Source organism: Amblyomma mixtum, chromosome 3, assembly GCF_055824585.1.
Source record: "Amblyomma mixtum isolate Tamu chromosome 3, ASM5582458v1, whole genome shotgun sequence".
Taxonomy (NCBI): Eukaryota; Metazoa; Arthropoda; class Arachnida; order Ixodida; family Ixodidae; genus Amblyomma; species Amblyomma mixtum.
Window position 1 is genome coordinate 25,388,365 of NC_143014.1, and position 27,080 is coordinate 25,415,444.

General features: G+C 48.0%; 1 protein-coding gene and 1 pseudogene across 1 annotated transcript; one reads left to right on the forward strand and one right to left on the reverse strand.

The window, feature by feature from the left end:
* The window catches only part of LOC149349450 (uncharacterized), a 508,176-nt pseudogene that overhangs the window by 101,812 nt on the left and 379,284 nt on the right, over positions 1 to 27,080 (reverse strand).
* Positions 20,161 to 21,172, forward strand: LOC149349451 (uncharacterized; the record flags this gene model as incomplete). Its single annotated transcript, XM_089581129.1, has 2 exons — positions 20,161 to 20,229; positions 21,050 to 21,172. Coding segments are annotated over 2 exons (192 nt in total), but the record flags the coding sequence as incomplete, so codon positions are not given.

Genomic DNA, 27,080 nt, shown 5'->3' on the forward strand with positions numbered 1-27,080 from the left:
GCATGAGAACCGAACGATCAAGGAGGTAAACGGGAGAACTGAATCCCGTGAGGTCGGCATCTTTGACCAGGCTCCTCCTCACTATCACCGTGTTGCATCCGGTGTCTCTAAGCACTCGAACCCTTTGGTTACCAACCAAACCGGTGACTACAGGAAGCTTCTCACTCGTAGTTAAAGCCTTGTTAGACAGAGCGGCGCCAACAACGGGAACCTTTGTCCCATCTTTTAAGTCAATGTATCCATCCTCGATACATACTGATGATGATTCTTCAGCGCCGTCTGTTAGCTTCGTCGAGCTCTTCTGCCAACACTTCCAGCTAGTGTGGCCTGTTCGCCCGCACTTGAAACACTTCGGAGGTGGTCTGTTGCCCTCCATTCTGCCAACGCGGCAATTTTCGGGTCGGTGGCCGAGGCGTGAGCAAATGAAACATTTCTGGATTTTCAAATCATTCGGCTTCGCAGCCGACTTGCTCTCGTATTTCATTTCGCCCCTTTTATCAGAGCTGGCTCTAACTGACGGCTCTTTCTTTGGCGCTTCAAGTTTTGAAAAATTTTCCCATGCGTGAGCGTCCACGTACTGCTCCGCTCTTTCTATCATTCCTTCAAGGGTAGCGTCCTTTCTCTCTTTAAGAAAGAGCTCCAGCGGTGCCGCACAGCTTGAAAGGAACTGGTCCTTCACCATCAGCTCAAACAAAGCCTTATACTCCTTCTTGGTGCTGGAAAGCTCTATCCACCGCTCGAGGAAGTTCCTCAGCCGAGTCACAAACTGGGAGCACGTTTCTCCATTCATGGGCGATGCCCCCTTAAACTTCTCTCGGAATCCTTCTTCCGTCAGCCGAAATCGCAGCATCAGAGCTTGCTTCAGCTTGTAGCTCGTACAATCGGGCGCGGACATTCGGCTAAAAACGTTTAGAGCCTTGCCGCTCAAACACAGGCTCAAATAAGTGGCCCATTGATCCCGTGGCCAACCTTGACTCTCTGCCACGCGCTCAAAACGCCTCAAATAGGCATCGAGGTCATCGCGCTGCTCATTAAAAATAGGCATAACTTTGTGCGGGTTCACTTTGTTCCCTTTAACCGCCCCTCTCTCTTCCGAGCCGGACCTGGAGTCCGTTTCAGAGACACTAGCGGGTTCCCGCCTCAACAACAACACCTCCTTTTCCTTTTCCAGCAAAGCCATTCTTATATTGGATTCTTCTCGTTGCCTCTCCAACTCCTCATCTCTCATACGTGCTTCGCGTTCGGTTTCCTCCTTGCGCCAAGTGCGTTCTGCATTTCTCTCCTCTCGGCGCCTAGCACGCTCCTGTTCAATCCACGAGAACAGTTCTTTCCCGTCGAAGCCGAAGCTTCTTCCCTGCTCGACCAATTTGTCAAACTCGACCTCTGCCATCGTGCTCAGGAAACAGTGGATATCTAACCACTAGCACGACCCTCTCCTTAGTCCCTTCGGAGCCTCAGCCCCGACACGCGGCTGACCGGTCCTGTCGTGGACGCCAATTATTGTCACAACTATCGCCCACCAACCGGCTGCCTGGTGCAAGCCGTCGAGGCACAGGGGCCGCTTTACGCTCCCCTGTGGCCTAAAAGCGAACGTTGTGCAACATTTATTTTTTTGAGGTCGGTCAGCCCGTGCGTGGTGCACGTGTGTCGGTGCGTCAGTACTCCAAAGGAACTCAGGGGTTGCGGGTGTAAAACAAATATTTCATCGCATGCAGGGAAACACAAAAACATGTAAAAACAAACAGAGGAGTAGCCGAAAAACTATACAAAACGCGACAAGCAAGAGAGACAGACAATACAAAGAACACACAAATCCAATTACAGAGAACAAGAAGGCGTACAGGGCATGAAAAGAAGTAATATACAAAAAGTTAAATAGGAAAAAGAACAGAAAGTCCGACGGACAATTCACATACGGGGGCTGCGGCGATGACTCTGGTTCGGGTGGTTGTGGATGCGACGATGGCTCGACGGCGGCGGGCCTTGTGCGATGGAACGCATGCCTCGGCGCGGTAACTCGGCCCTCCACGCCCGCAAACACACCACCCAACCTCTTCAACTGCCTATTTCCTCCCGACTGTCCCAACCGCTCTCCGCAACCTGGACGGGCCGGCAGCTAGCATACCTCTTCCCTCTCCCTCATCATTGTGGCGCTTTTGTCAACGCGGTGACGACGGGGCAGAGGGGACGCATGAACCAGCTCAGCTCCCTCAGAGCGCCGCGCGGGAGAGCAGGAGGGAACGCAAAAGGTCAGTCTTCCGTGACAGGCGTCGTCGAGTCGGCTATGCCTGCATTCTCCACTTAAAAAAAAAAAAAAAAACAGCGCACCCGTACCACCGCTCTAGAACATACCACTCCTGGAATTCCAGTGTCGGCTTCGTTCGCCGATGGCTGAGCCCCGAGAGAATTCCTGACCAGAAACATTCCACTGGTCTGTGACAAAAATCTTTTTCAAAAATCTATTTCAAAAAATTTTTTCCCCTTTTGGCTAAACAAGCTCTCTGTATTCTGGTTTGGTCAAACTTGGGAACTTTCGGAGGAGGACGTAAATTTCACGAGGCAGCTTATTTTCTCGAAGGAGGTTTTGTTGACCGCAGACAGCTTGGCAGGTCTTAAAGTTGGTTTGGCGCTTTCTGCTTGTTGGGCTTTGGACTTTGCTGGTTTGAGACTGTTACAGCTGTCAACGAAGCAAGAAGAACCTTTGGGCCCAGCTGTTACCAAAAGCCGAACGGACACAACTCCAGGTCTCTGCGCGCAGCAGCGTTGGCTGCAACCACTGCGAGACCTCTTCGGGCGGCGGACGTGCTGTTGTGACTCTACCCCCCCCCCTCCCTAACTCTCTTTGTGTGTTCCATTCACATCTGTATCCACATAGGCCATTCCCAGAGGCAGTGCGTGGTTCTGCTAATGTGGCCTTTCTCCGTGCACGCGCTCCCATGCGACCTCCTGAAAAGAAAGGTGGAACCGGACACGAGGGACGGATACGACTCCTGGATTCCACGTACCTCCACTTCTGCCTAACTGCCACGACGTGTTATTCCCGAGTTCCCCTTAAACGGCACCCAACGCAGCAGTATTGACCCTGCGACCTTGTGTGTACAACCGTCAGGGTGACATGACTCAACGCCTGATGCCACGTGCGGAGACGAGCGTTTGCCATTCAACCGCGCCTGGCTCTTTTGTCAACTGCGCGGGTGACGCCGCTGCAGGTGTTCGCCTTTGGGCGTTTCCTTGAAACAAGATATGGAATCCACCTGGAAAGGACACTTCCCGGTATCCAAGTGCCTCAGCCGAGGAAGACGATGAAGCGGAGTGACGCCGCTGCAGGTGTTCGCCTTTGGGCGTTTCCTTGAAAGAAGATATGGGATCCCCCTGGCCGGAAAGGACACTTCCGGGAAACTTTATCCAAGTGGCTCAGCCGAGGAAGACGATGCAGCGGGGAACGCCCTTAAGGAGCACCCGGACGAAGTCCCTACGATTGGTCGAAAAAGGCGGGAAGATCTCGGGAGGGTCTATTTAAAGCGCTCGACACGTTCATCGAGGAGCGATTCCCTCAGCGTTTCCCTGAGACTTCTCAGCTTTTACCCTGTTTGTCATTGCTTGTAAATAACTTTGTAAATATGTGAATACAGTTTTTCCTTTGCTTCCCCTACTCCCTGTCTCGCTCCCTACCTTCGCACTACGAAACAACAAGAAATAAGAATCGACACCATCGTTAGAAAGGCTACAAAGCGAGCACTGGGCCTTCCAGTGGCCACCTCCAATGCTAAGTTGTCGGCGTTGGGGGTGATCAACTCCTACCAGGAGTTACGAGAGGCCCACCTCGTGAACCAATATACGCGACTCTCGCAGACGGCATCCGGGCGCCGCCTGCTAGACCGCTTGCACATCCAACACGAGTGCACTCCAGAGGAGACGTGTCGGATTCCGGAGCTATGGCGTCACAAGCTCTGGGTCCCTCCACTCCCGCGCAACATGGACACACATACACACGAAGGCAGACGAGAGGCGCGCGCTCGGGCCCTCGAACACCAACACGGATCCAAACAGGGTGTATACTACGTTGACGTGGCAGGGCCGTCGCCCAATGGATTCTACACGGCCGCAGTAGTTCACCAGGATCAATGCGTTAACGGGCTCTCCTTTCGAGCTCGAAATTCAGCACAGGCTGAGGAAGTAGCCATTGCGCTTGCCGCCTCGGACTTGAATTCGAAGGTAATCGTGACAGATTCGCGTCGAGCCTGTCAACACTACCTGGCTGGCGAGATTTCACCTTTAGCCTGGAGTATATTAAAGCGCGCAGTGAGGGAATCGGACCCTTCGCCCAAACGCATAGTTTGGACTCCAGGCCATCAGGGCGTTAGAGGTAATGAGGCTGCGGACGCGGCTGCCCGAGCGCTTACCTACCGGGCACCTCACCCAGGCTCTTCCGGCTCGGAGATTGTGCAACCGCTTCTGCGGTTCAGAGAAATTCTGGACGACTATTGCGAACGCCATCGTCTTTTCCCGGTCCCTGCTAAGGGCCTGAGTAAAGCTGATGAGCGAACTCTGAGGCGCTTGCAGACCAACACTCTGTTGTGTCCTGCAATAGTGAAACATTTCGACCCCAAAATTGATGGGCGCTGCCCTCACTGTGGGGAAGTTTCCGATACCTTCCACATGGTTTGGGCCTGTCAAAAGAATCCTTCCCTTCCCCCCAATCCTTCCCCTTCCCGAGAGGCATGGGAGGCAGCCCTGCTCAACTGCTCGGGGCTGGAGTCTCAAAGGGCTCTAGTCCAACGGGCGCGAGTAGCGGCCTCGTCCAGCGGGGTCCCGGACTAAGGACTCCACCTATGTAAAGGGCCATTTTTGGCCTGCAAACTCTCCTGTTGTTTATTAAAAAGTTTTCACCACCACCACCACCACCGGCCCACGTTCCTTCCTCCGTCGGCACAGCGGCGGTGCTCCTGGACCCGATGCCTGGTGGAACACGCTACTAGCCCGGCAAAACATATCAGGCCCAAGGGAGTGCCTTGGGGGACGTCCGAGATTGCAGGAAAATGCAGGATGCATAAGAATTGGCAAGGTAAATCTGCCGACGACTGGGTGTTTAAGCTTGGATCCAGTTTAGAGCTATTGGATGCAAGTTAAAGCACGAGAAAACAAGCCTTACATAAATAAGAGCTTTTTTAAAGCAAACAAAAAAAGCATCATAAAGGGATGTTGCTGACAAGGTGCATGCCGTGAAGAACAAGAGAAAGTTGGCTATTGCAGAAATTTTTTCTAAAGGCTTGCCAATTTGGATGAAACAATCTAATTAGACAACTAATCTAGCAGGGGCAAGAGTATGAAAAGCGTTTGGTGATTTGCAGCACATGTCAATGCCACAAATAGGGTGATCAAGGGTAAGAATCACCGAGGGGCCAAGCTATGATAAGGCAGGAAGCTATCTGCACAGCATGCACTAGGAATGCCTACACAACCTGCTTCTTCTCCCGTTGTTGCTTTCTGTAAATTTCACAGAACTTGATCATAGCATACTGTGGGGTGCACCGGTGGCAACTTGGCATGGCGGAACTGTGCTAAGGGACGACGACAGAGCAAGAATTGCTACCCTGTGCAGTGGCGCTGTTACCGTCGTCTTTGTTTCTAGCGTAGCTTTACCAGCTCCACAGCGCTTATTTTGCAGTCTGCAAGTAATCATGTCTGCAGCAAGCAGTCACGGGCAAATGAAGGTAGCAAATAGACATATGCAAGTGCATCGACATATTCTCAAGGCTTCAAGAATGTCTTGTTAAACAAACTGCTGCGGCTGACCCAGGAAGTGCGGCTGCAACTCTGCAACAATAGCATTGTGAACACATCCAGTTTCGTACCGCTGATCTCCTGATTGAAAGGGACCGTGAGCAAAATCAACAACAAACACTGTCATTGCCCAAGAGGCACTTCAAGACCACTGCATTTTTCTGATTGCCGTGGAAACCAACATCCTACTTCAACTTAATACTGCCAGGCATTTGTCAATATTGACTTAACACTGCTAAGCAAAAAGAGAAAAAAAGCAATGGCAAAGGTTTTCTCAATATTTTTTTTTTCGTTTTTCATCAAGACTCGTTATGCCCAACTTGCTCTGTGGACAGTTTTGATCGCATAAGCTGCTGCCACACTGTTTTTTTTCCTGCGCTATATCAATTGAAATGCTCATGAAAAACAGACTTATGAGTTGGCACATATTAAAGGTTTGTACACTGTCAATCAGCCGTGATTTAAAAGCGGCAATGATTCTTGTTTGTAATCGCGTAATACCATGTTGTTACAACCTAAACCGAAATGGCTAGAGGAAGTGTTCAGTCACCCATTCATCACGCCGATGTGTTTATTGCAGGCAAATGTGCGCACAGCCGGCTGGAAATAAAAAGAAATGACGCTCCCGAAGATACATTTGCACTGCACCGATGTTTTCACACAGGTTGCACAGTTTCTCCGGCGAGTCGTAACCCGAGCACCCATCATCACAAAACGTGCTGAATGGAGCACCAAAGCGCAGAAGGATGGCGACATCGCTGTTCTCGCCGCAAAACAGTCCTACGGCCGTGCAGCCAAGCTCGCGTCGCGTCACGTCGCACACACGGCAATTCTCAAGCACAGTGCCAACACGAATCGCGAACAAAATGGTAATGAATGCGTAGCCAGCAACAACGTCATGTGCACGCTTCGGTCGCGATAACTGCAACCATCGCAACGAAAGCGACTAGCTGCACAACGCCACGTTCATTTCACCATTAGGAAAGCACGGCGTGCGTAGTGAGCTCTCTAAGGTGCACATTTCACTGCCTTGACGTAAAAGCACTCGCTTCTATCGCAATCACTTTCACTACGCGGACACTGGTCACTGTGCTAGGCAGCTCATGCACGCACAGAAGTTCACCGCGAGCAGCTGTTGCTCGCCGCTGTGCGTGATAATCCTCGCAGGAATTAGGAACGCTTTCAGCAACCACAAACAGCTCCATATAAACACTTCGTGACACCGCCAACGCGTAGGTCTTACGTCGGTTTGAAGAGCCGCTCTGTCAACTACATCAGCGTCGATTTCAACTCGTGAAACTGTCGCTGCTCGCCGCTGCTCCACGCGGAGAAGTTCGCAGGCACTCTGAACACTCGTAATATCAACATGTGGCCAATATAGTATGCCTCGCGGCATAGCTGCCACCACTACAGCCACGACCTATGCCTCGCTCCCCAGTTCAGTCGACGGCCGGCCATCTTGCCCCGGCAGGAGCGGATGCCTACGTCACGTAAAAAGCAGCCAATCGCTGCAATTCCGTCTCCAGGCGGTTTCGCTCGTCCGCCCGAAAGTTGAAGTACACCAACTTTCCTTCCGCCCGCCGGACGGGGCGGTTGCCTATTGTCTGGTCGGGCGGTCCGCCAGTCCGCCTGCCTGACGGATCCGCTCAAAAGCGATCGTACAACGGCCTTTAACATTCACAACATAGCGACGCCCAGCCCGCCCGCTTCGAACAGAACACTGCGTCGCCGCTGCATTTTTCGACGCGATAGCTAGCTCTAAACGGTTGTATTCGCTATTATTTTGTGCATTCTCATCCCTCCGTAACAATATAGGTGTGAAATATTAATCGTTTTTGAGGTAAATTTAAGAATTTCTTGATGCTAGGCTTAACTGTGCACGGCGTACACTGTCTTCATAGCAACGACCCCGGGGAAGTATTTCTCCAACTTTGCACTAGAATCTACATTTTCATTTTATCCAATTGATTTACATGTAAGAAAACAAAGCCTTCGAATGCATTCATTACTGCCGTTAATAAAAGAGAGAAACGTTTCTTCAGCAGTCAGTTCAGGAGGTTTGACTTGCTGTCATCTAGATGGCGCCACAGTATGTTATGCTTCTCGCGCGCAACGCTAGTCACTCCCAACCACCGTGCTCCCAACTAAAACTGTTGTGAGGACGGGCGGCAGTGCGCGCAAGGTGCGCCCGTAGCATGCGCAAAGCTTTTGCGGACGCACAGCTAATACTGTCTAATTTCACCATAGAGAGCATTTCACAAAGTGACGTCCGTTATTTGCCTGCCGCCGCTGGCTGAGCTTTGGCTTGGCTTGGACTCGTGGTGGATAGCAGTGACCAACACGTTATTGAAATGAGGATTAGTATTTTCAAATCGGTATCCATTAGTAAACTATCAATACTTTTCAATACTTTTGGCAACGTATTGAAGCGTACATCGAAATTTTTTTATGCTGCATTCTCTTTCCATCCCAATCGCCATCATTTGCAAATGACATTAGTTTTTAAATGTCATTCGATGAGAATGACGTTAAATTTGCCGTGTGGCAGGGGTATAAATTTCCGAAGCCCTTCACTACGGCGTCTCGCATAGCCTGAGTCACTTTGAGACGTTAAATCGCCATAAATCAAACCAAACCACAAATGCTACAAATCGATCTCACAGGAGGAAAGACCTTGAGAAGCTTCAGCACCAGGCATTTAGCCAAGGCGACTCGCTTCCTGCGCTTTTCCGCAGAAATCGAAGTACTCCAACAAAGAGCAAGAAGAAGCAAGAAAAGCTGAAGAAAAGAAAGTCCAATATGCGATCCTAAGAATTAGTACCTCGGAGATCTTATTTCAGGCAGCAGGAGAGGCTTTGGCGGCGCTATGTATAATCGGCCGTTTTGAGCAGCCTCGCCCAAATCCCCGATAATCCCAGGAAGTTTCTTAGCGCGCTCTTGCGTACGCTGAAGAGTATTAGGGCGCTGAATTAAAACAAGCTCGCATGCTTAAAACTTGTGCAGTCTCCTTCGGGCACCTTCGCATCGGTGAAGTGGAAGATAGAGTGCGCTGGGGACTAATCCTTCTGACTCGCTGCTCAAAGGGACGGCTGGCCTCCTTGAATATCCGCCGAAGTCAAGGGAGCGCTTGGAACCAATCTACGTATTTGCAACGCACACTGCAGGATGTTACTAGCGCACAGGTGCCTTCATCTTTAGTGTTTCTCATCAAAACATCACTTCCACAGCTCATTGAAACCTATGAGAGTGAAAACTCAAAACCGGTGAGCCAGAAACTCCATTAAAATGCACTTGTTGAGCCGTTAGCACATATTTTTCTCAATGCCTTTCTTTTTTTCACTGGCTCTGAAAAAGCAGCCGCTCCGCCCGCACCGCGCGCTTCCGCTCTTTTTAGGGCTGAAGTAGTGCTACTGAACAACGCCCTATAGCAATTTGGCGTCAGTCAGTCATGAAAACCTACTCACACCAGGTACTATGGCGTCCTACCCCCCCCCCCCCCCTTCCCCCCCCCCGGAAAGGGCCGCACCACTTCGCGCTCTGAGGAAATATGCTGTGTAACGTGTGCAGGCTTACAGCTTCGAGAACTAAGGTTGCTTCGTTCCTGAGCGACTGTGGACACGAATTTCGGGCAACACAGTATTAATTGTTATAATTTTTATTTGGGGGGGGGGGATGCTTCCAGCATATAACGAATGTACATCGGAAATGAAGCTCAAAAGTGAAGCAGGGACGCGGGTACTAGTATCGAGCTTGCTTATAGTGTTTCCTTGTAACCTACGGCTTTGCATGTGGAAGGTGCACGGCAATTGGAGCAATTTAAGCCCTCGCTCTTCACTTGTTACATTTTTGCACTAGTACTGAGCGACAGAGGAGCTTCCAGTATGAAAAAAACTAGGATGAGAGCAGCCCCCGCTTTGAGCACCGATAAAGCACCGGCGCAGTGCCTCTTCCGCACCTCCAGTTGCATCTCCTGCAACGCAAACACGGTACGAAGCTGTGGCGAGGGAAAACGCGGTGATGTATTTTCTCTCTTCCAGTAATGCAATGGCTTAGGAACTCGGGAAAAAAAGTGTTCGGGTTTTAACGTGGTCAAACCGAGTAGGCGTGCGAAAGCATATGTTCATTCCTCGCCTCTTCTTGCTGGCATCAGGAGACGTGAGGCAGAGCCGAGGACCGCGAAGGGCCCTTCGCGGCAAAAATTAATCACGGGCAAAAATTAATCACGGTATCACACAAAAGAGTACGGTAGCGAGACTGCCAGCGGGCCTCGCTCGAGCAAAGAGCGTGCAAGATGTCCAATGGCGTGATGTAACACACACACACAACAGAGGCGATGCTGCAGTGCGGGCTTGCAAGTTTCGCATGTCACTTTAGTGCGGCGTACGAACACTCGCATTCCAAAGGTACACACACGTACACTAAATGGCATGAGCCAAGCTGTGTAGAGTACACTAAGCCACACAATATGCGAAAATAAAAAGCGAAACCAGTGGCATTCGCCAACATCATCATCATGCCTGATTCTGCGACGCGATTACGGGGAGCTCAGTTATAGCCTTAGAACTTGGTAGACAGTGCAGCCGTGCAGCGGCCGCGGCTTTCCGCATGGCCCCAGCTGTATACCAGCTGTGTCGCCTGTAGCTGCCTGTTTTCCAAAGCTTTCGTTCGCAGCGCCGCCAGAAACGGATGGTTGTGCGTAGTCATATTTTTTCACCTAAATCATTATCAGTCTGCTGACTGCGTAATTGAAACAAAATATTTCTTCGTTTAATGCCGCAAGTATGCGGCAAAAAGCGTTTTTCAATTATTTTTTAAAGCGTTCAACGTCAGGCGACTTTAGCGCCGTCTCTCCGTTAGCGTGCGGCGGATTGAGCGCCTCATGGATATCGGCCGCGCGCTAATCTAGCTTTTATAGTACGTTGAAACGACTCTTTGTTGTCGAGTTCCGACGGTTGTAGTTATGGGTGACTTTCTTCAGCTTGTTTATGTTGAATGTGCGGCCTAGTTAGTGTTGTGGCAGTGTGACTGATCTGGGAAGGTGATAGATGGCTCCTGAGCTGCGGAAGACGTTCCTACGCGCATGGAGTTCTCAAAAACTGCTCTGACCCGCCGCGGTGGCTCAGTGGTTACGGCGCTCGGCTGCTGGCCCGAAAGACGCGGGTTCGATCCCGGCCGCGGCGGCTGAATTTCGATGGAGGCGAAATTCTAGAGGCCCGTGTACTGTGCGATGTCAGTGCACGTTATAGAACCCCAGGTGGTCGAAATTTCCGGAGCCGTTCACTACGGCGTCCCTCATAGCCTGAGTCGCTTTGGTACGTTAAGCCTCTATAAATCAAATCAAATCAAAAAAATTGGAGGCTTATCAAGGTTAAGCCCAGTGGATGCGAAGCATGTCCTTAGCGTTTAGAGGCATCTTGACCGCATACACGCCCGGCGCAAAGACGCTGGCGCGGTTGCGGGCACAGAGACTGACGCGACGGCGGGCGCGCGCCGCCTCATCCCTGGCGTGACGTCACATATCACGTGATGCAGCGATGGTGGCGCCGCCACCGCGTCGCGCGCGACGGCGCGAACCGAAGCGTAGAGGCCTCCGCCGGGCGGCGTGTTTATTTTTCAGCGCAAGCCCAGCCAGGCCACTGCTCATTGGCTCGCTTTACTGGTCACGTCACTTCAGCTCCAATTAGTACGCAAGCAATAAAAGTAAATCGCTGTTCTAAGGAACTATCTACACAAACATTTCATATGCACACAAAATATAATGAATCTTTGAGAAACTAGATTTGAACGTTTAGTCTGGACACGTGACTACAGTGCAATCACGTGACATGACGTCACTTTTGTCAACAGTCAAAATGGCCGCTTTAAAGGTCGTCGCGGCAAGTCACGGTAGAGTGTCACGGTTACAGGTTCTTGAGCACTGTATCACGGTGTTTTCGGGGAGTTGTACGCACGTGGTTCCAAGACCAGTGCAAGCCGCCTAGTTGGATCCAGGATACTTGCCTCTGAATGGTTAAAGTGCGCCGATTCCAAGGTGCTATGTAAGCCGCGCGGTTGGATGCTAGATATGCGTATTGCATTGGTCTTCAAACCGACGTAGGACCTACTTGGTGGCGATGTCACGAAGCGTTTGTGGCCGTGTTGCAAGCGTTTATAATTCCTGTGAGGATCCCCACGGACAGCGACGAGTAACAGCTGCTCACCTTGAAGAAAGGAGGCTGCTCATGGGGAATTTCCTGTGCGTGCATAAGCTACACAGCACAGTGACAGTGTCCGAGAAGTGAAAGTGGTTGCGGTCGGAGCAAGTGCTTCTCCGCCGAGGCAGAGAAGTGCGCACGTGCGAAGGCTCACTACGCATGCAGTGTGTTCCGAATGCTGAAATCATGGAGGAAGGAAAAAAAAGAGGAGAGGCCGTCACGTGACATTTTGTGAAGCCGGAAACAAGCTCGGCGCCATCTTACTCCGGCGGGCTTCTGTTTACATTTCGCCGCCGCGCCGATTGCGCACGCGTTTCAAAGCCAACGAAGGAGCGTGCTACCGCATGGGCGCAGGCCCCCCGCGCGAGTGGCGCATGGCTGCTTGCCAGTTTAGGGTGCCCTATGTTGGTGTTCGTCAGCGGAAAAGTTAATAAAGCGGAAATACCCGTGTCAGACAGGCGGCTACTTCCAGTTACTGCTTCGTACTGCGTACGTCGTACAGTGCTGCCATGCATGACCACACCCCACCTTAGAGTTCAACCTGCCTTTTATTGCAGCTCTTGTCGCTGAATGTTGCAATCTGCTTCCATTGTGTATGTTTTGGAAGCTGGCAGTGTCAACAGTGCCTTCTGTTGCAGCAGTGAGGATTAGAAAAATTCTGCAGTATTTTTTTGTTGGTGTTGAATACCATACTTATCTTCATTGCATGTTTTCGGGCGGCTGGCCATGCAAGGAATGCTTTCTCATACAGCAGTGAGGATGGGCAAATATACTAATAAGTTTGAGTTCTTGACCCTGAACACAAAATGTAGTATCATAACGTGTTGTAATGGTGGCCGTGCCAGCAATGACTTTTGATTCACAACTCCAAAAGCCATTCATAGAGGCGACAGAAACGGAGAGGGCCAAAGTGCATATAGTAGACGGCAGGGGAGGATTTATGGAGGGGGGGGGGCGTCGCTTCCCTCCAAAAGACTGAAATTTTACATAGGACAACCATTCTGAACACCTTTTTCTCAATTAAAAAAATTCAGAAAATATACGTTTTAAATGTGACTACCCCCTCCGTAAATCCACCCTTTGTAGCATGGCAACATCGCATATGTTTCACATCCACAGATCTAGTATTGTGCATAATATATGTGACCGTAGCTTTTCAGACTTCTAGAAGTTTAGGAGTCCCCAGTGGCTGCAGTATAAGTTTCATAGTGTTGTGCCTCAATGCTGTGTTTCATATTTAATGTGCAGAGCTGCAGCTGTATGTTCCACTTTTCTCTACTTGGTGAAATACTAGCTTGTAATGTCACTGCATAGTAGCACACTTTACTTGTGATCGACAATACAGGCAATGAAAGTCGATCTGTTGTACGTAATGAATGCATGAAATTATTTTTCTTCAACATAACCATAGGCCCTTTTGCTGGGCTAGTTGGTGTGACATTATGTTCAGGAAAGTAAAAACAGCATAAATTTTACACAAACCACACAGAAAGATGGACAGGACGGGCGCTGTCCGTCTTTCTGTGTGGTTTGTGTAAAATTTAGCGCTGTTTTTACTTTCCTGATCACAATAACCACCACAAGCATCAATGAAATTCAGCGCACATGCGGATCCTCATTTCACCACGTACTTTTTACGACAAATAACACTATCACAGGACATGGGCACAATAAACGCATGTTAGAAAAGGCCTCCAAATTCAGTTAGAGTTTCGCCTTTTTCGCACTTCTTGACCACGACATCAGCTAGAAAAGCAATTGCAAACCTGCTACAGGAAACCGGTATAAACATAGCGCGTGACCAAAAGCACAGAATTGGCCACGATATTGGCCACGATAATTGGCCACGATAATTGGCCAGAGCAGTTGAGCCGAAATTATGAGCTCCCAAGGCGGTCGGAAGCGTTCTAGAATTATGCAACGCCAGCCGGACACGGCCGTGAGTCGGGCGCGCCCATTACGTAGCGAACAACACGATATCTCAAAAGGGACGGAGAGAGCGAGCGCGCCCAACGGGGTATCTGAAAGGGAACGGACAGAGCGGGAACGCCCATTACGTAGTCTCCAACACGGTATATGAGGAGGAAGGTGGAGAGGAGGAAGTGGGGGGTGGACGCCGCGCGGTCGCTGAGAGCAACACTGTGGTCCTCAAACTTTCTGCACTTCGCAAACGTCTGCACTTTCGGACGCACGCAGTCTGGCAACATTGGTACTGAACTGGCGGTCATCTTTAAGTTACGCTAGCCGGATCCATGCCGAGGATTCGTGTGCAGTGTGCAAGTTAGCCTGAATGCAACTACTGTGAGTATATATTTATTTATTTGGAACACTGCCAGCCTCTGGTTAAAACTTTAGCAGAGGGGCATTACATGTATCATAGTAAAGGATAACATTTCTAAAAGCGGCTGTGCAAAGGACATATTTATATGCCATGATATTACTTGAAATAGAGGAAAGTTTTCGATGACCACATTATGCATAATAGAGCATTTTATTGGTTTGCCCGAGTGAACGAGTCAGTAAGCACTTTATTAGATCAATTTATTTTAATATTTATTATACCTCAACGGTCCTAAGAGGCAATACCTGAGCGGTGAACTTTGATATGGTGAGGCAAGTAGGAGATTGATGAGTTCGCAATGTACTAAGAAGGGAATAATTACTCATTAGTATCCAAGCGCAGCCATACAGCTGCAAAGAAAAGCTTTGTAGCTCTCTTTGTAGCCGTATGGCCGTGCTTGCCTATGATGGATGCCAATGAGTAATGACTGCCTTATTAGAAATCATTTCAACCTTGAGGGATTCGGCTAAAATATTGGACCAACACCGCTCCCATTTCGAGCTCTCTCCATCATATGCTAGCCATCCCGATTTGCGCACTTGGTAGGGCAACTGCCCCGGTGAGGCAGTAGTCCCGGGTTCGAACCCCAGACTAGGGTAACTTTTCCTCTAACTACGAAGTTTCTGTGCAACCTGAGTAGCTTTCTTTTGTAGCCGTATGGCTACGCTTGGGTGGGTGATAATGAATAATTACTCCCTTATTACAGACGTTCTCCACACTGGGGGATTCCTCAGAAATATTGGACTTAAATTGTCATTAACTGCGTGGATTTCTACAGTGACCAGTTCGAAGGACAAGAGGTTAGTAAGCATAGCCTTGCGAGATGGAAGACCATTCTAGCCTTTTGTGGCAAAAACAAAATTGAATCTTGAAATGCAATGGCATAAGCTAAGGGAGGGACAGTGCTTGTGCATCTAGTGCAGAAGGAACCATGAGCAGGAAAAGATTAGTTGGTTATGTGACAGTAAAGAGCAAAAAAAAACCTGCAGTTTCTACATGAGACGAAGAAATCAGAAGATTCATCTTTAGTGCTGTGACGCTGGAGCTTCTACAATAGTCTGAGAGAATAAAACAAGCAGCTCAGTTCTGAATTCATCCCAGGATCTGAGAAAAATTAGATTTGTGCCATGTGGCATAACAATATTCTGCTGATGCCGCACATGAGTTTTGAATGCAAGCAACATGGAAGGCGGTGACACTACCCTGCTGAAAAAAAGTTATATGATGCAATAACCTCATAGATCATTCACCATAGAGTATCATACAATCTGTATGATATATCATACAATTAGTATGATATCCTATGACATCTCTATGATGACTGTATGATTTTACAGAAATGTATGACATTTGAATGATAATTTTCTATGATTTGTATGATAAGTCTATGATATTTGTATGATAAACTGCTTGAGTTTATTGCATCATAGAACTTTTTTCAGCAGGGTAAGGACATGCTATGGTGTAAATATCCTGGGCTGTGGGTAGTTGTATAAGTTGTATAAGGTAGTTGTATCAGGAATTGCTCCAAAGCGACCTAAACAGGATTGAAAGCCGGTGTTCCACATGGCTACTGACGCTCAATGTAACAAAATGCAAATACATGCAGGTATCACGCAAGCGCACTAATATCGACTAGATGTATTCACTCGGTTCAACCATCCTCACTAAAGCCGAATCATACCGGTATCTTGGAGCACATCACGAAGATTGCTGCTGATGCATCGAAAACACTCGGCTTTATCAGACGCAACCTCAGTTTCTCCCCTTCTTCCATTCGCAGCCTAGCCTACAAAACTTTCGTCTGTAGCAAACTTGAATTTGCATCCCCAATATGGAACCCACATCAAGCCTACTTAATAGCCAGCCTAGAAGCCGTCCAAAACCGTGCAGCCCGCTTTATTTCCTCCAACTATGACACCCGCTCTAGCATTACCAAAATAAAATTATCTGCCGACATCGAGCCTCTCGCGTATAGGCGTAAAATTGCCCGTTTATCATTACTGCATAAATTGTACTATTGTTTTCCCTCACTTCGAGACTCCCTTCTGCTCCTTCCCCTCCGAACATCACGCCGTCTTTTCAACTCCATGAGCATCCTAAGACTCCATGGCTCCTCAAACGCATTTAACAAGTCATTTCTGCCTCTTGCAATTGAAGAATGGAATTCACTACCCGAATGTATTGTCACTGAACGCGATGCTCTTAAATTCCGCCAAATGCTGTCATTTCACTTGAAATCCCAATGTGGGTAACTGTTGCCTTTGCGTTTTATTTTTATGTTATGATTGTTTGATTTACTACTGCACCTGTCTGCCTGATTTATGAACGTGTATTTCTTTTTTTCTCTTCCCCAAGCAACGATTGTTTCACTGTATACTTTTTTTCACTGTTTCATTGTATATTTTTTGTTTTTGTTTTTGACCTAATAATGTCATTACTTGTTTAGATGTTCCCCCCCCCCTTATGTATACCCCTCCAGGGGTCTTTAAGGGCCAATAAATGATGATGATGATGATGATGATGATGATGATGATGATGAAGGATTGTTAGGTGAGACCATGTTACATTGTCAGCCAGTTCGGGTATCCACCGAGATATGTGACAGTTACTACGTCATTTCCTTTCCTCAAAAACCAATTTTTTTTTCAGTATGCAGTGAATATGCCTTTCTCAGTAAGGCCTTATAAGTAGGCAAGATGTAGTTATCTTGAAAGTAAAAAATGTTAGTGCATTCTTAATAACATTAGCAAACAGGCTAGTCGAGAGCATCCGAAATATTGTTCTGAGAATTGAAATACTGTTATTGATTGCAGAGGGCAGACTCCATAGTCGTCAATGAAGGCATGTTAGGAAACACTGAAAGGAAGGTCATATTGTATTTAATAAAACCTCAGGCCCAAGGGCAATGCCTTGGGGACGCTCGAGACTGCAGGAAAAAAGCAGGACGCGTAAGAATTAGTATGGGAATTCTCTCGACGGCTGGCTGTGAAAGCTTGGAACCAGTTTAGAGCAACTGGATCCAAGTTATAGCATGAGAAATTACGCCTTATTTATATAAATGAGGGATTTCATTACACGCCCTTTCAAAGCACAGAAAAAAAAGCATTAAGGGGGATGTTGCCGTTGAGGGAGAATGAGAGCAAGTTGGCTATCGCAGGAATGCTTTCTAAAGCCTTGCCAATTTGGATGAAACAACTTAATTGGCCATAACATTATAGCACCACAAGAGTATAAATTATTTGTACAATTGGGCACACATGCCAACGGCACAAATAGGGTCATAGGTGCTGGGTAATGACTGGCAAGACACATACAGGGGTCAAGCTATGATGAGACAGGAGGCTATCTTCATGGCATGCACAAGATATATGTACACACTGTGTCCTGTCCTGCTGTTTCATTCTCCAAGTTTCACAGGGCTTAAGTGTGCTGTCGGGTGAACTGCTGGAAAGACGGCATGTCGACGATGTACTAAGGACGAGAATGACAGAACAAGAATGGCTATTGGGTGCGGTGGTGGTGGTGTTCTTTCCTGTCGTCTTTGTTCCTTGTAGTTTCACTAGCTCCACAGGCCTTGTTTTCCTATCCGCTGTTTCAAAGGGGTGTCAGGTAAAGCCAATTGTTATTTTACAACCACGAAACTGCTGTGCCATACAACATTCTTTTAATCAGCTTTCATAATTTGCAATGGCAAATTTACTTCATAAGTCGTCTAGGCAAATAACACAGCTGAATAACTTGTGTCATCATCAGGACTAAAAATAACTATAATTTCATTTATACGGTCATTGCTCGTTAATGACCGTATGACCCCATTATGGATTCAAATTATGGACAGTATTTCTGGGGGCAAAACTTTTTCAATGCACTCACACCTCAATAACATGGAAACTCGCTCATAACACAGTGGACAGTGTGAAAATAAATACAGCCCTTTGTCGCATAATTGTGCAGAGTGCAAAGACTGTTAAGACTTCTTGAATTTGAGTAGATAAGTCAAGCACAGCCTGAATCATATGCTTTTTTTACACACTGTAATTGCCATCATACTGCTTGTCGCACTGTGTGCAGAGAATTTTGTGTTAACCCATGAACTGCCAGGCCCAGCGACTCCTCCTGCTCACACACTTTCTGGATGCCAAAGCGCTTCTTTTTCTGGTGCCAAAAGCATTGTCAGTGCTCGGCGACTCACATCCTGGCTCAGATTACTCATTGCACAAAATAAATTAAGCTGCTTAACAATAAAGAACAGAGTCGCAAGCTTACATTATAGACTCGCAGATGCCTTTCCCCAGCCCACAATGCTATAGCACTTTTTAAACGGAGTGCACCATGTCACAACCTAAACCGAGAACTACTCCTCTGGCTCAGCCCACCATCACGCAGATAAGTTTGTGTTGTCACCAATTCTTCACGCAAATATTTTGGCAGACATAGGTCCACATAGCAGGCAGGAAATAAAAAAAAACTACGCTCCACAAGAGACCAGTGCACTACACACCGATGTTTTCGCACGTCGTAACCCGAGCATCCATAATCACAAAATGTACTGTATGAAGCAGCAACACGCCGAAGAATGGCGACGCTGTTGTCGCGGAAGAAAACAGTTTGACGCCCGCACAGCCAAGATCACGTCACGTCGCACACACAGCAGTTTCGAAGCACAGTACCTACACGAAGCGCGATCAAAATCGGTGATGGATACGTAACAGAAACAACGTCGTATAACAACGCTCGCTTCGGTCGCAATCACTGCAACCAGTACGACTAGCTGCACAACGCCAAGTTCATTTCAGCATTCGGAAAACACTGCGTGCGTAGTGAGCTTTCGCACGTGTGTATTTCTCTGCCTCGGCGGAGATGCACTAGCTCCGCCCGCAATCACTTTCACTTCTCGGACACTGTCACTGTGCTGTGTAGCTTACGCACGCACAGCAAATTCACCATGAGCAGCCTCCTTTCTCCAAGGTGAGCAGCTGTTACTCGTCGCTATCCGTGGTGATCCTCCCAGGAATTAGAAACGTTTGCAACACGGCCACACACGCTTCGTGACATCGCCACCCAGTAGGTCCTACGTCGGTTTGAAGACCAATGCAATACGCATATCTAGCATCTAACCGCGCGGCTTACATAGCACCTTGGAATCGACGCATTTTAACCATTCAGAGGCAAGTATCCTGGATTCAACTAGGCGGCTTGCACTAGTCTTGGAACCACTTGCTTACAACTGCCCGAAAACACCGTGACTGCCGCGACGGGCGACGACCTATAAAGCGGCCATTTTGGCTGTTGACAAAAGTGACGTCATGTCACGTGATCGCACTCTTGGCCGTCGTCTGCTCGTGTGCGCCTAGTCACGTGACCAAACTAAACGTTCAAATCTAGTTTCTCAAAGATTCATTATATTTTGTATGCATATGAAACGTTTGTATAGATAGTTCTTTAGAACAGCCATTTACTTTTAATGCTTGCGTACTAATCGGAGGGGAAGTGACGTGCACAGTACAGCGAGCCAATGAGCAGTGGCCTGGCTGGGCTTGCGCTGAAAAATAAACACGCCGCCGGGCGACGTCCGACGGCGCGATATGAGGCCCCATCTGCAGCCGGTGTGACGTCATCACGTGACGTCACATCATTGTGATCTCACTTCAAGGTCAATGGTGGCCACCGCCGGGAGGCGACCGACGGCGCGATATGAGGCCCCATCTGCAGCCGGTGTGACGTCATCACGTGACGTCATGTCACGTGACCTACTTGAAGGTCACTTGAAGGTCAATGGTGGCCACCGCCGGGCGTCGCGCGAAGGCCCGAAACCTACGTTAATATGCTTCGCATAAAACTGCTCTGACGTACTGTACCCAACGCCACGCCAAAGCGGCCGGCTCGCGACGCCCGATAGAAGAAACGGCTTGCCGTGATTGCTGATGAATGTACGCACAGAACTGAAAAATGACTTCTGCGATGAGTCGGGGGGATTCATCAGGGCTGCGAATGCATTTAGGGTTGGTCTTTACGATTCTTGTTCGCAGTGAGGTGCAAATTGCGAGTACCACGAGGTCGTTTGCAGAGAGGTGTTTTGACACGCTCGCTTGCCAACTACGCAGCTTTTAGACCCGCCGCCTTACGCTCTTTGCGTCAACGCCTCGGCGAAGAAGTGATGTGATAGAATTTGGTTTCACGCTGAGAACTATGGGGTGCGGCTTGATTCGTTATTTTAACTGAACAGGAGTAGCGCGTGAACAGTAGACCATTAGAACGAAAAGTGCTTGTAGCGGCGTGCGTCTTTTGATTCTACTGCCTGAGCGTTTACTAGATATGGAGCACTGCCCGTTCTACGTCGCAGTCACATCAAGTGATCTGCCTCTCAGTACCTCTGGTCAACGGAAGGACGATTAAAAATAGCAGAACCGTTCCATTGGAGGGAAGCTGCGATAATCGCACAATGGAAGGTTTGTTGTCTCTTTATTTAAATTACATTCAATACATTTACCCACCTTCCAGTCTGAAGCAATAAAAGTATAACGTGATTCGCGAATAATAGCTGTAAGAAAAGTATGACTAGCTTTATAAATTGTTTGTATGCAAACTGTTCGAGGAATTAGCCTCCACTCCTGAACACATTGGGCTGAACAGCTAGAGGTCGTAATGGGATGTGGCTTCTGTGATGTTTACGAAAGTATGGCTCTAATGCAGCCTTTCTTCAAACGCGTCCACAGTCAAGCTCTAGCTGTACAGCTGCTCCACCCGTGGTATCATCACGCTGCTATTGCACCAGCTTTCATCCGTCATCGAGCCAACGCTACCTCAACCTGAGGCAAATGGCACCAACACCTGCTGGTGCAGCTTATGAGCCATTGACACCATAGATATCAAGCATGCTACCTGTAAAAGGATAGGTGCAAGAGTGAGTATCACAGGCGGTCGTTTTTTTTTCCTTGTCATTGCTTTTAGCGTGTATTCTGGTCCAGGATGCCTCTCTCTTTCATTTGTTTCTTTTTCATGTTTTCAAAGAGGACCAAGAGAAAGGGAAAAGCTACTGCGGGCGTCAGGAAAGCACTACTCTAGTCGAGCGCATTGTGTTATAGTGTGTAATGCTTTTTTAGAGTTTTTTCAGTCATGCCTCTCATGCTTGGGAATCTTCAGTATAAGACCAAACAAAAAAAATTACTTGCTTCATGATCTTTATACAGTACTCTAGAAGCAGCAATTAAATTTTATAGGTTTACTTCACCAGTACCTACGTCTTACAAGGTATGGCATGTTTGGAGTGAACCAGTGGTGTGATAACTCAACGGCAGACATAGCCGAATGGGAAATACATAATTGAATATTAGCGTTCGAGTGGAGCATTCTGCCATAAAAGCACAGGTGTGGCTAGCATCAGTAATTTATACCCTACCAGATTATCCTTGCGTTACATGAAACCCTATAAAGCTTATACAGAAGCTGTACAGAAGAAAGGCGTTTGTTCGATATGTCATGAGCATTGCTGAGGTTATTTTTTCTTTCACGAAGGATCTCCAGAACTTTTGGAAAGACAGCACAGCATATCACTTGGCGGGTTGTGCAAGCTACCTTAGTGGCCAAGGCGACCTACGGTACGCTTCGCTTCCAGCTCACGAAGCGTCAGACGCAGCAATTAGAGGTGTTGTACGTACAAGGCATCCCTGCGCGTCATCATGGGCCCCCCGCGCCATACGAAAGTCAAAAGCTCTAACGCAACGCAGGGCTGTCCGCTGTGTGAACCTGCGCAATGATGTCATTATTGTTGGCTACCAGTTTCCGTGCAAGGCACAGCTCGGGCGTAGCACAGCCACTAAGCCAGTGACCTTCATGAATGAAACGATCCGCGCCCGTGCACGGCGCACGAAGCGTTACAAACTGCGCGACAACAGCGCTAATCCCCTGCAACCACCACGTGCAGATGGCAAGTCACTGTAATTAAATTACACCTGCACAAATGACGTCAGTATACTGCTGCCTCTGTCGTTTTCGTTGCGCTGCGGTGCGTGGCTATTCGCGTGCACCATAGTTCGTGCATTGAACCTAACCCGAACAGCGCTGATGCCTGGCTCACGCGGGCACATATTTTAAAGTTTCTTTATTTTCAAAGACCATAATATAGATCCAGGCCTGCCTAAGCCCAAAAAAGGCTTGAGGGGTAGTGCCTGGCAGTTGGCGACGACAAAACATGCATATAAACATAATATTTAGAGAAGAAAAAAAAACACAAGAGGGAGAAACAAATTAACCATGGACCACTGCTCAAGAACAGCTTGTTTTACAAATTTCCGGCTTGTTAAAACAATGGCATCGTCAGGCAAACTTTTCAATACCAACGGTACATAGTATGGTCGTACACGTTCTCCGTACCTGGTCCGCGTACGGAGCAAAAGAAAACGTTCTCGAGGGCGAAGTTCTCGTGCTGGAGTATACAAATAACAAAATTGTTTAGTCCAAATATATTTTAGAACAACTGTTATTTTACACAGATCAAATTTAGGAAGATGCAGGTGTTTGAAGACATCCGTATTCAAATGTAAAGACATACATTAGCAGACAGATGTGAGTAAACTTTTCAGAACACTTTATTTTATCACGCCATAAAATTGAGGAGTGAAAAAGAAAACAATTTTGACCATATCGCAGTACACTGTAAGCAAGAGCATTGGCAATGTGTTTACGGATAGCCAGTGGGCATAGAAATTCAACTGAATACAATAAACATGCTAGCTTGCGCAGCTCGGTGCATACATGAGCTATATGTGGGCTCCAGGACATATCACCATCGAGATAAATTTCAAGGTATTTGATAGATGATACATATTCAAGAGGGTCGCATGCACAATTATCACACGTAGGTAAGTGTACGAAAACAGGTGTACTAACAGGTATTTGTTTATAAGGGGTATGAAAACAGACAAGCTTAGTTTTTGCGCTATTAACCTCAATTAAGTTTTCATGAAACCGTCTCATGACTTGCTGAATGTGATGTTGGAGATTCGAGATTGATAAATTATAGCTTTCATGGTGAGTAATTAGTAGGGTGTCATCTGCATATTGGAAAACCGTACTGTGGTGTGCGATAGTACTAAGATCATTTACATAAAGGTTAAATAACAAAGGTGCTAAAATAGAACGCTGGGGTACTCCTTTTGTGAGAACAATCGGATCACTTTGAATTTCTCCTAAACGCTCTGACGTGTGATCGATTCGTAAGGTAATTCAATAAAAGAGACATCGCCACCTCATTCTCTGCTGACCGGCTGCAACCAAGGGAAACTTTCAATGTCGACGACGTTCTATCTTTATAGAGAAGCTGGCCGGCGTCGAGCGCAGGTATCCCTGCGGTCGGCGTCGAGCGTAAGAATCATCATTTCTCATTTTCTCAAAGCTCAGTGTTCAACACATCTACCTTTTCCTTTCCCTCCATTGTTCACCCTAATTAACGGCTTAGAAATCTTGGCATTTTGCAGCTCGTCGTCTGAATCCTCCCGGGTTTTTCTTCTCCAGAGTGCAGTCAATTTATCCTGCCACTCCCTTCTTTCACGGACGAAATCTGCCCGCCCCTGCATACGCACTTTTGTTAAGACGACGGGGTCTTCCAGAGCTGCTGGACAAACAGAAGGGTCGCTTTGCCTTTCCAACTGGTACGGCTCGCCGAAGGAAGGATCGGGAGCCGCGTTGCGCAAATGAGAACAGCACCGCAGCCTGGTAAAGGCCCGGCACTTTGGCCTCCGATCCTTTCGCACTGCTCGGTCGCCGACTCAGTCAGTGCCGGTGACGGAATGCGTCATGCCGCATCGAATGACTGCATTTGGCGCATTCGTCTCGCGCGCCCAGATGGCGCATAGAGGTTTGATGGAGCGTTGTAGGACTGAATGAGGGCTCTGACAGTGCGGCTAATGACAGCGGGACCGCCTTCCAGACGCGCACACTTCAACCACTCCATCATCGAAGCGCTAAGAGGGAGCAAAGTAAGCTCTGGTGCAAGAAGCCGTTTTGCAAGGGCGACATAAAAGCGTTGCTAACAATATTTGCAGTCAAATAGCAAGGCTGCATGCTTCCCGACGGAGCAGTAGGTGTCCGCCGTGCCTCATGCACGCATCGCTGCCTTCGAGCGACTGCCCGTGCGGCAAATGACCCTTCATCTTCGCCGTCGCGTGTCGTTAAACTCGGCCGCCCATACAAAGCGAGTGGCAGCGGCGGCCGAATGGGCCCGTCGCCAAGGCACTCGGCAACGAACCCACTTTTGTCCGAGCGTCGAAACAAAGCGTGGGCCACCACGGCGGCGAGGACGTGCCTTGGGTGTTTGCTTTTCGCACCCGATATTCAAAGCGATGGCATTGTTTGCGGTACGACAGGCGGCAACGGATGCATTACGACTACTGCTGCGCGCACAACACCCGGCTCCTCAACTCGTGGCTTCGAAGGCCAGACGGAGTGCTGGCGCAACGTTCCGCGTCGGTGACTATGGGGTCGCGGTCAAATCGAGGCAGTGTGAGTAAAAACAAACGGCGAAAACGTAAGCGGACACTGATGATTCCCTTTGAAATATCGTCGGAGATCGGGAATCGATAGGGATATGATAGGCGAGTATTGGAAATACGCTCATGAACTGAGAATAAATAGCGGTTGCACTCGAACATGCCAGGGCCACATGGAAATGCTGACGCTTGGCGCGGATTCGTTTTTATGGCGCCACGAATGGCACAGCCCTTTAGTCGGAGCGGGATGCTGAGGACATCGATGAGGATCCTCCCAACATCCACTGCATAAGAGAGCGCTGAAACCGCTCCGACTGAGCCGTTTTTATAACGCGGGCGCCACCGTTTGCGGGTGCAAGACGAGGAGCACGCGAAAGCAAGGCATTCCGAGCCAGTATATTCCCTAATGCAGTATGTGCCTGCTGGCCCCGTTTATGTTTATAATATGGAACTGGAGAGATGACGGTAACATCTTCCCTGGGCTAAAAAGAATTCAGCCATAGAGTAGTATGGACAGATTATTGAGCTTTTAATGAATCATAACGAAACTATGGGAAAGACCTCGGAAAGGTAAAATCTGCATTTTTCGCTAGAATATTTTCACCTCTACAGTTTAGTTGTTAATTCAAGTAAACAATTCTGTAAGGCAAGTGCTGGTCAGCAAAAAGGGTCATTTTTTTGTTGGACTTGATGGAAACAAAGCAACGGCGAAAACGTTGCAGACTGGCCGCGCTCGAATGCCAGTATAAGAAAGGAGCCGTTTTCTTGCTGAGCAAGCGTTATACGTATAGCAAGGTCAAGAAGGCGAAGCTCCAACAGCTTGAAATACTTCCCAGAAAACGCATAAATTCTACATTCCGTTGAAAACCATTGTATCGGCTCCATAACTGCGCCAGTACTGGAAAGCGCCTCGCTTTCATTACTGATACGGAAGATTTGCGCTTTTCATGTGCAGGTGTCTACGCTTTATGAATGCAATGAGGAAGAACTCCAAGAAAAAAATTAAATCAAGTTCATAGACCGATGGGCTATATAAGTGGAAGCTTTTCTGGAATCGCGAACATTTTGTTTAAAGCCAACCTGCGCTAGCTCCAAAAAGAATATATACCTGCAAACGACTATGGCATAGGCCGGTAGAGTTGAGCCTCCGTGCTTAGCGATATTTTTCATAGTCAACGAGACCAAGCCATGGATAGGGAACTGAACAAATTAACTTGTCTTGCATGTCTTTATATAAACAGAGATGGCTATGATATGGGCGTTCAAATATTTTACGACCATGCTCAAAGACCTTCATGTCATTCGAGTTGCCAGAAGATAATATTATTTAAATTCTGAGAGTTAGCTCGTTGTTACGGAACTATCATGTGTGCTGGTTCTCCATACCATCAACCGCGAAAACAATGCTGAAATTTGGTAAAGCTTGTAAAGAAGGTTATCAAGCTGCAGTGTTGGTGTGGCGCATTCAAATTTGTGCCAACATTAACATTCCGTAAATGCGGCTTTTCAAGTCTGTAGGGCTTGTGTTCTGCGAATCGCAAATCTCACGCTCCTTCGTCTTGTATTCCAACCTGCCCCGCGGGTGCCGGGAGAACCGGTTGCCGCGGGAAGCTATTTAAGGCGCGAAGCGAACTCTCGATCTTCTTTCTCGACTCTCACCTGGCATTATGTTGACATCTTTGGAATTCACCCCGGACCATATATTTTATTTCACTTCTCTGAATTTGTGTGTGTCCGCGCTCGGGAAGAAAATCGCCCACAAAATGGCGCCCAACGTGAGGCCGTTCGCAAGATGAATGCTGGAGAAAGCCGGGCTTTCGGATTGTGCGATTCCTTTTGCCTGACAGAAGTTACCTACACTCTTAAGACGGTCTGAAAAAAAAAGAGCGTTTTCGGGTTGCGGAACATTACGAGAGGCGGCAGCAGTCATCCGATAAGTGCATCGTGTGACACAAATAATGGAGAGCGGGTGCCCCTAATAAACCAACATCGCTTTGGGACGTTAAACTCCATATACCATATAAAGCATAGCGTGCGCATGGTTCTTTCTGTTGTCCCTAAGTTTAGTCGATTGTGTGGCGCGATAAAAGTTTTCGGGAATATGCACGACACTTCATTCTTTGGCAGAGCACCATTAAGCCCATATTTCAATTTGTTGAGCGCACCTGTGCTCAGCTACTGTTCACTAACTGCATGTGTCGAGTTTATGTGCATATTAGGCAGATAGGTTGCTTTATCAGTACACACTTGAAGAACTTTTTTTCGAAATAA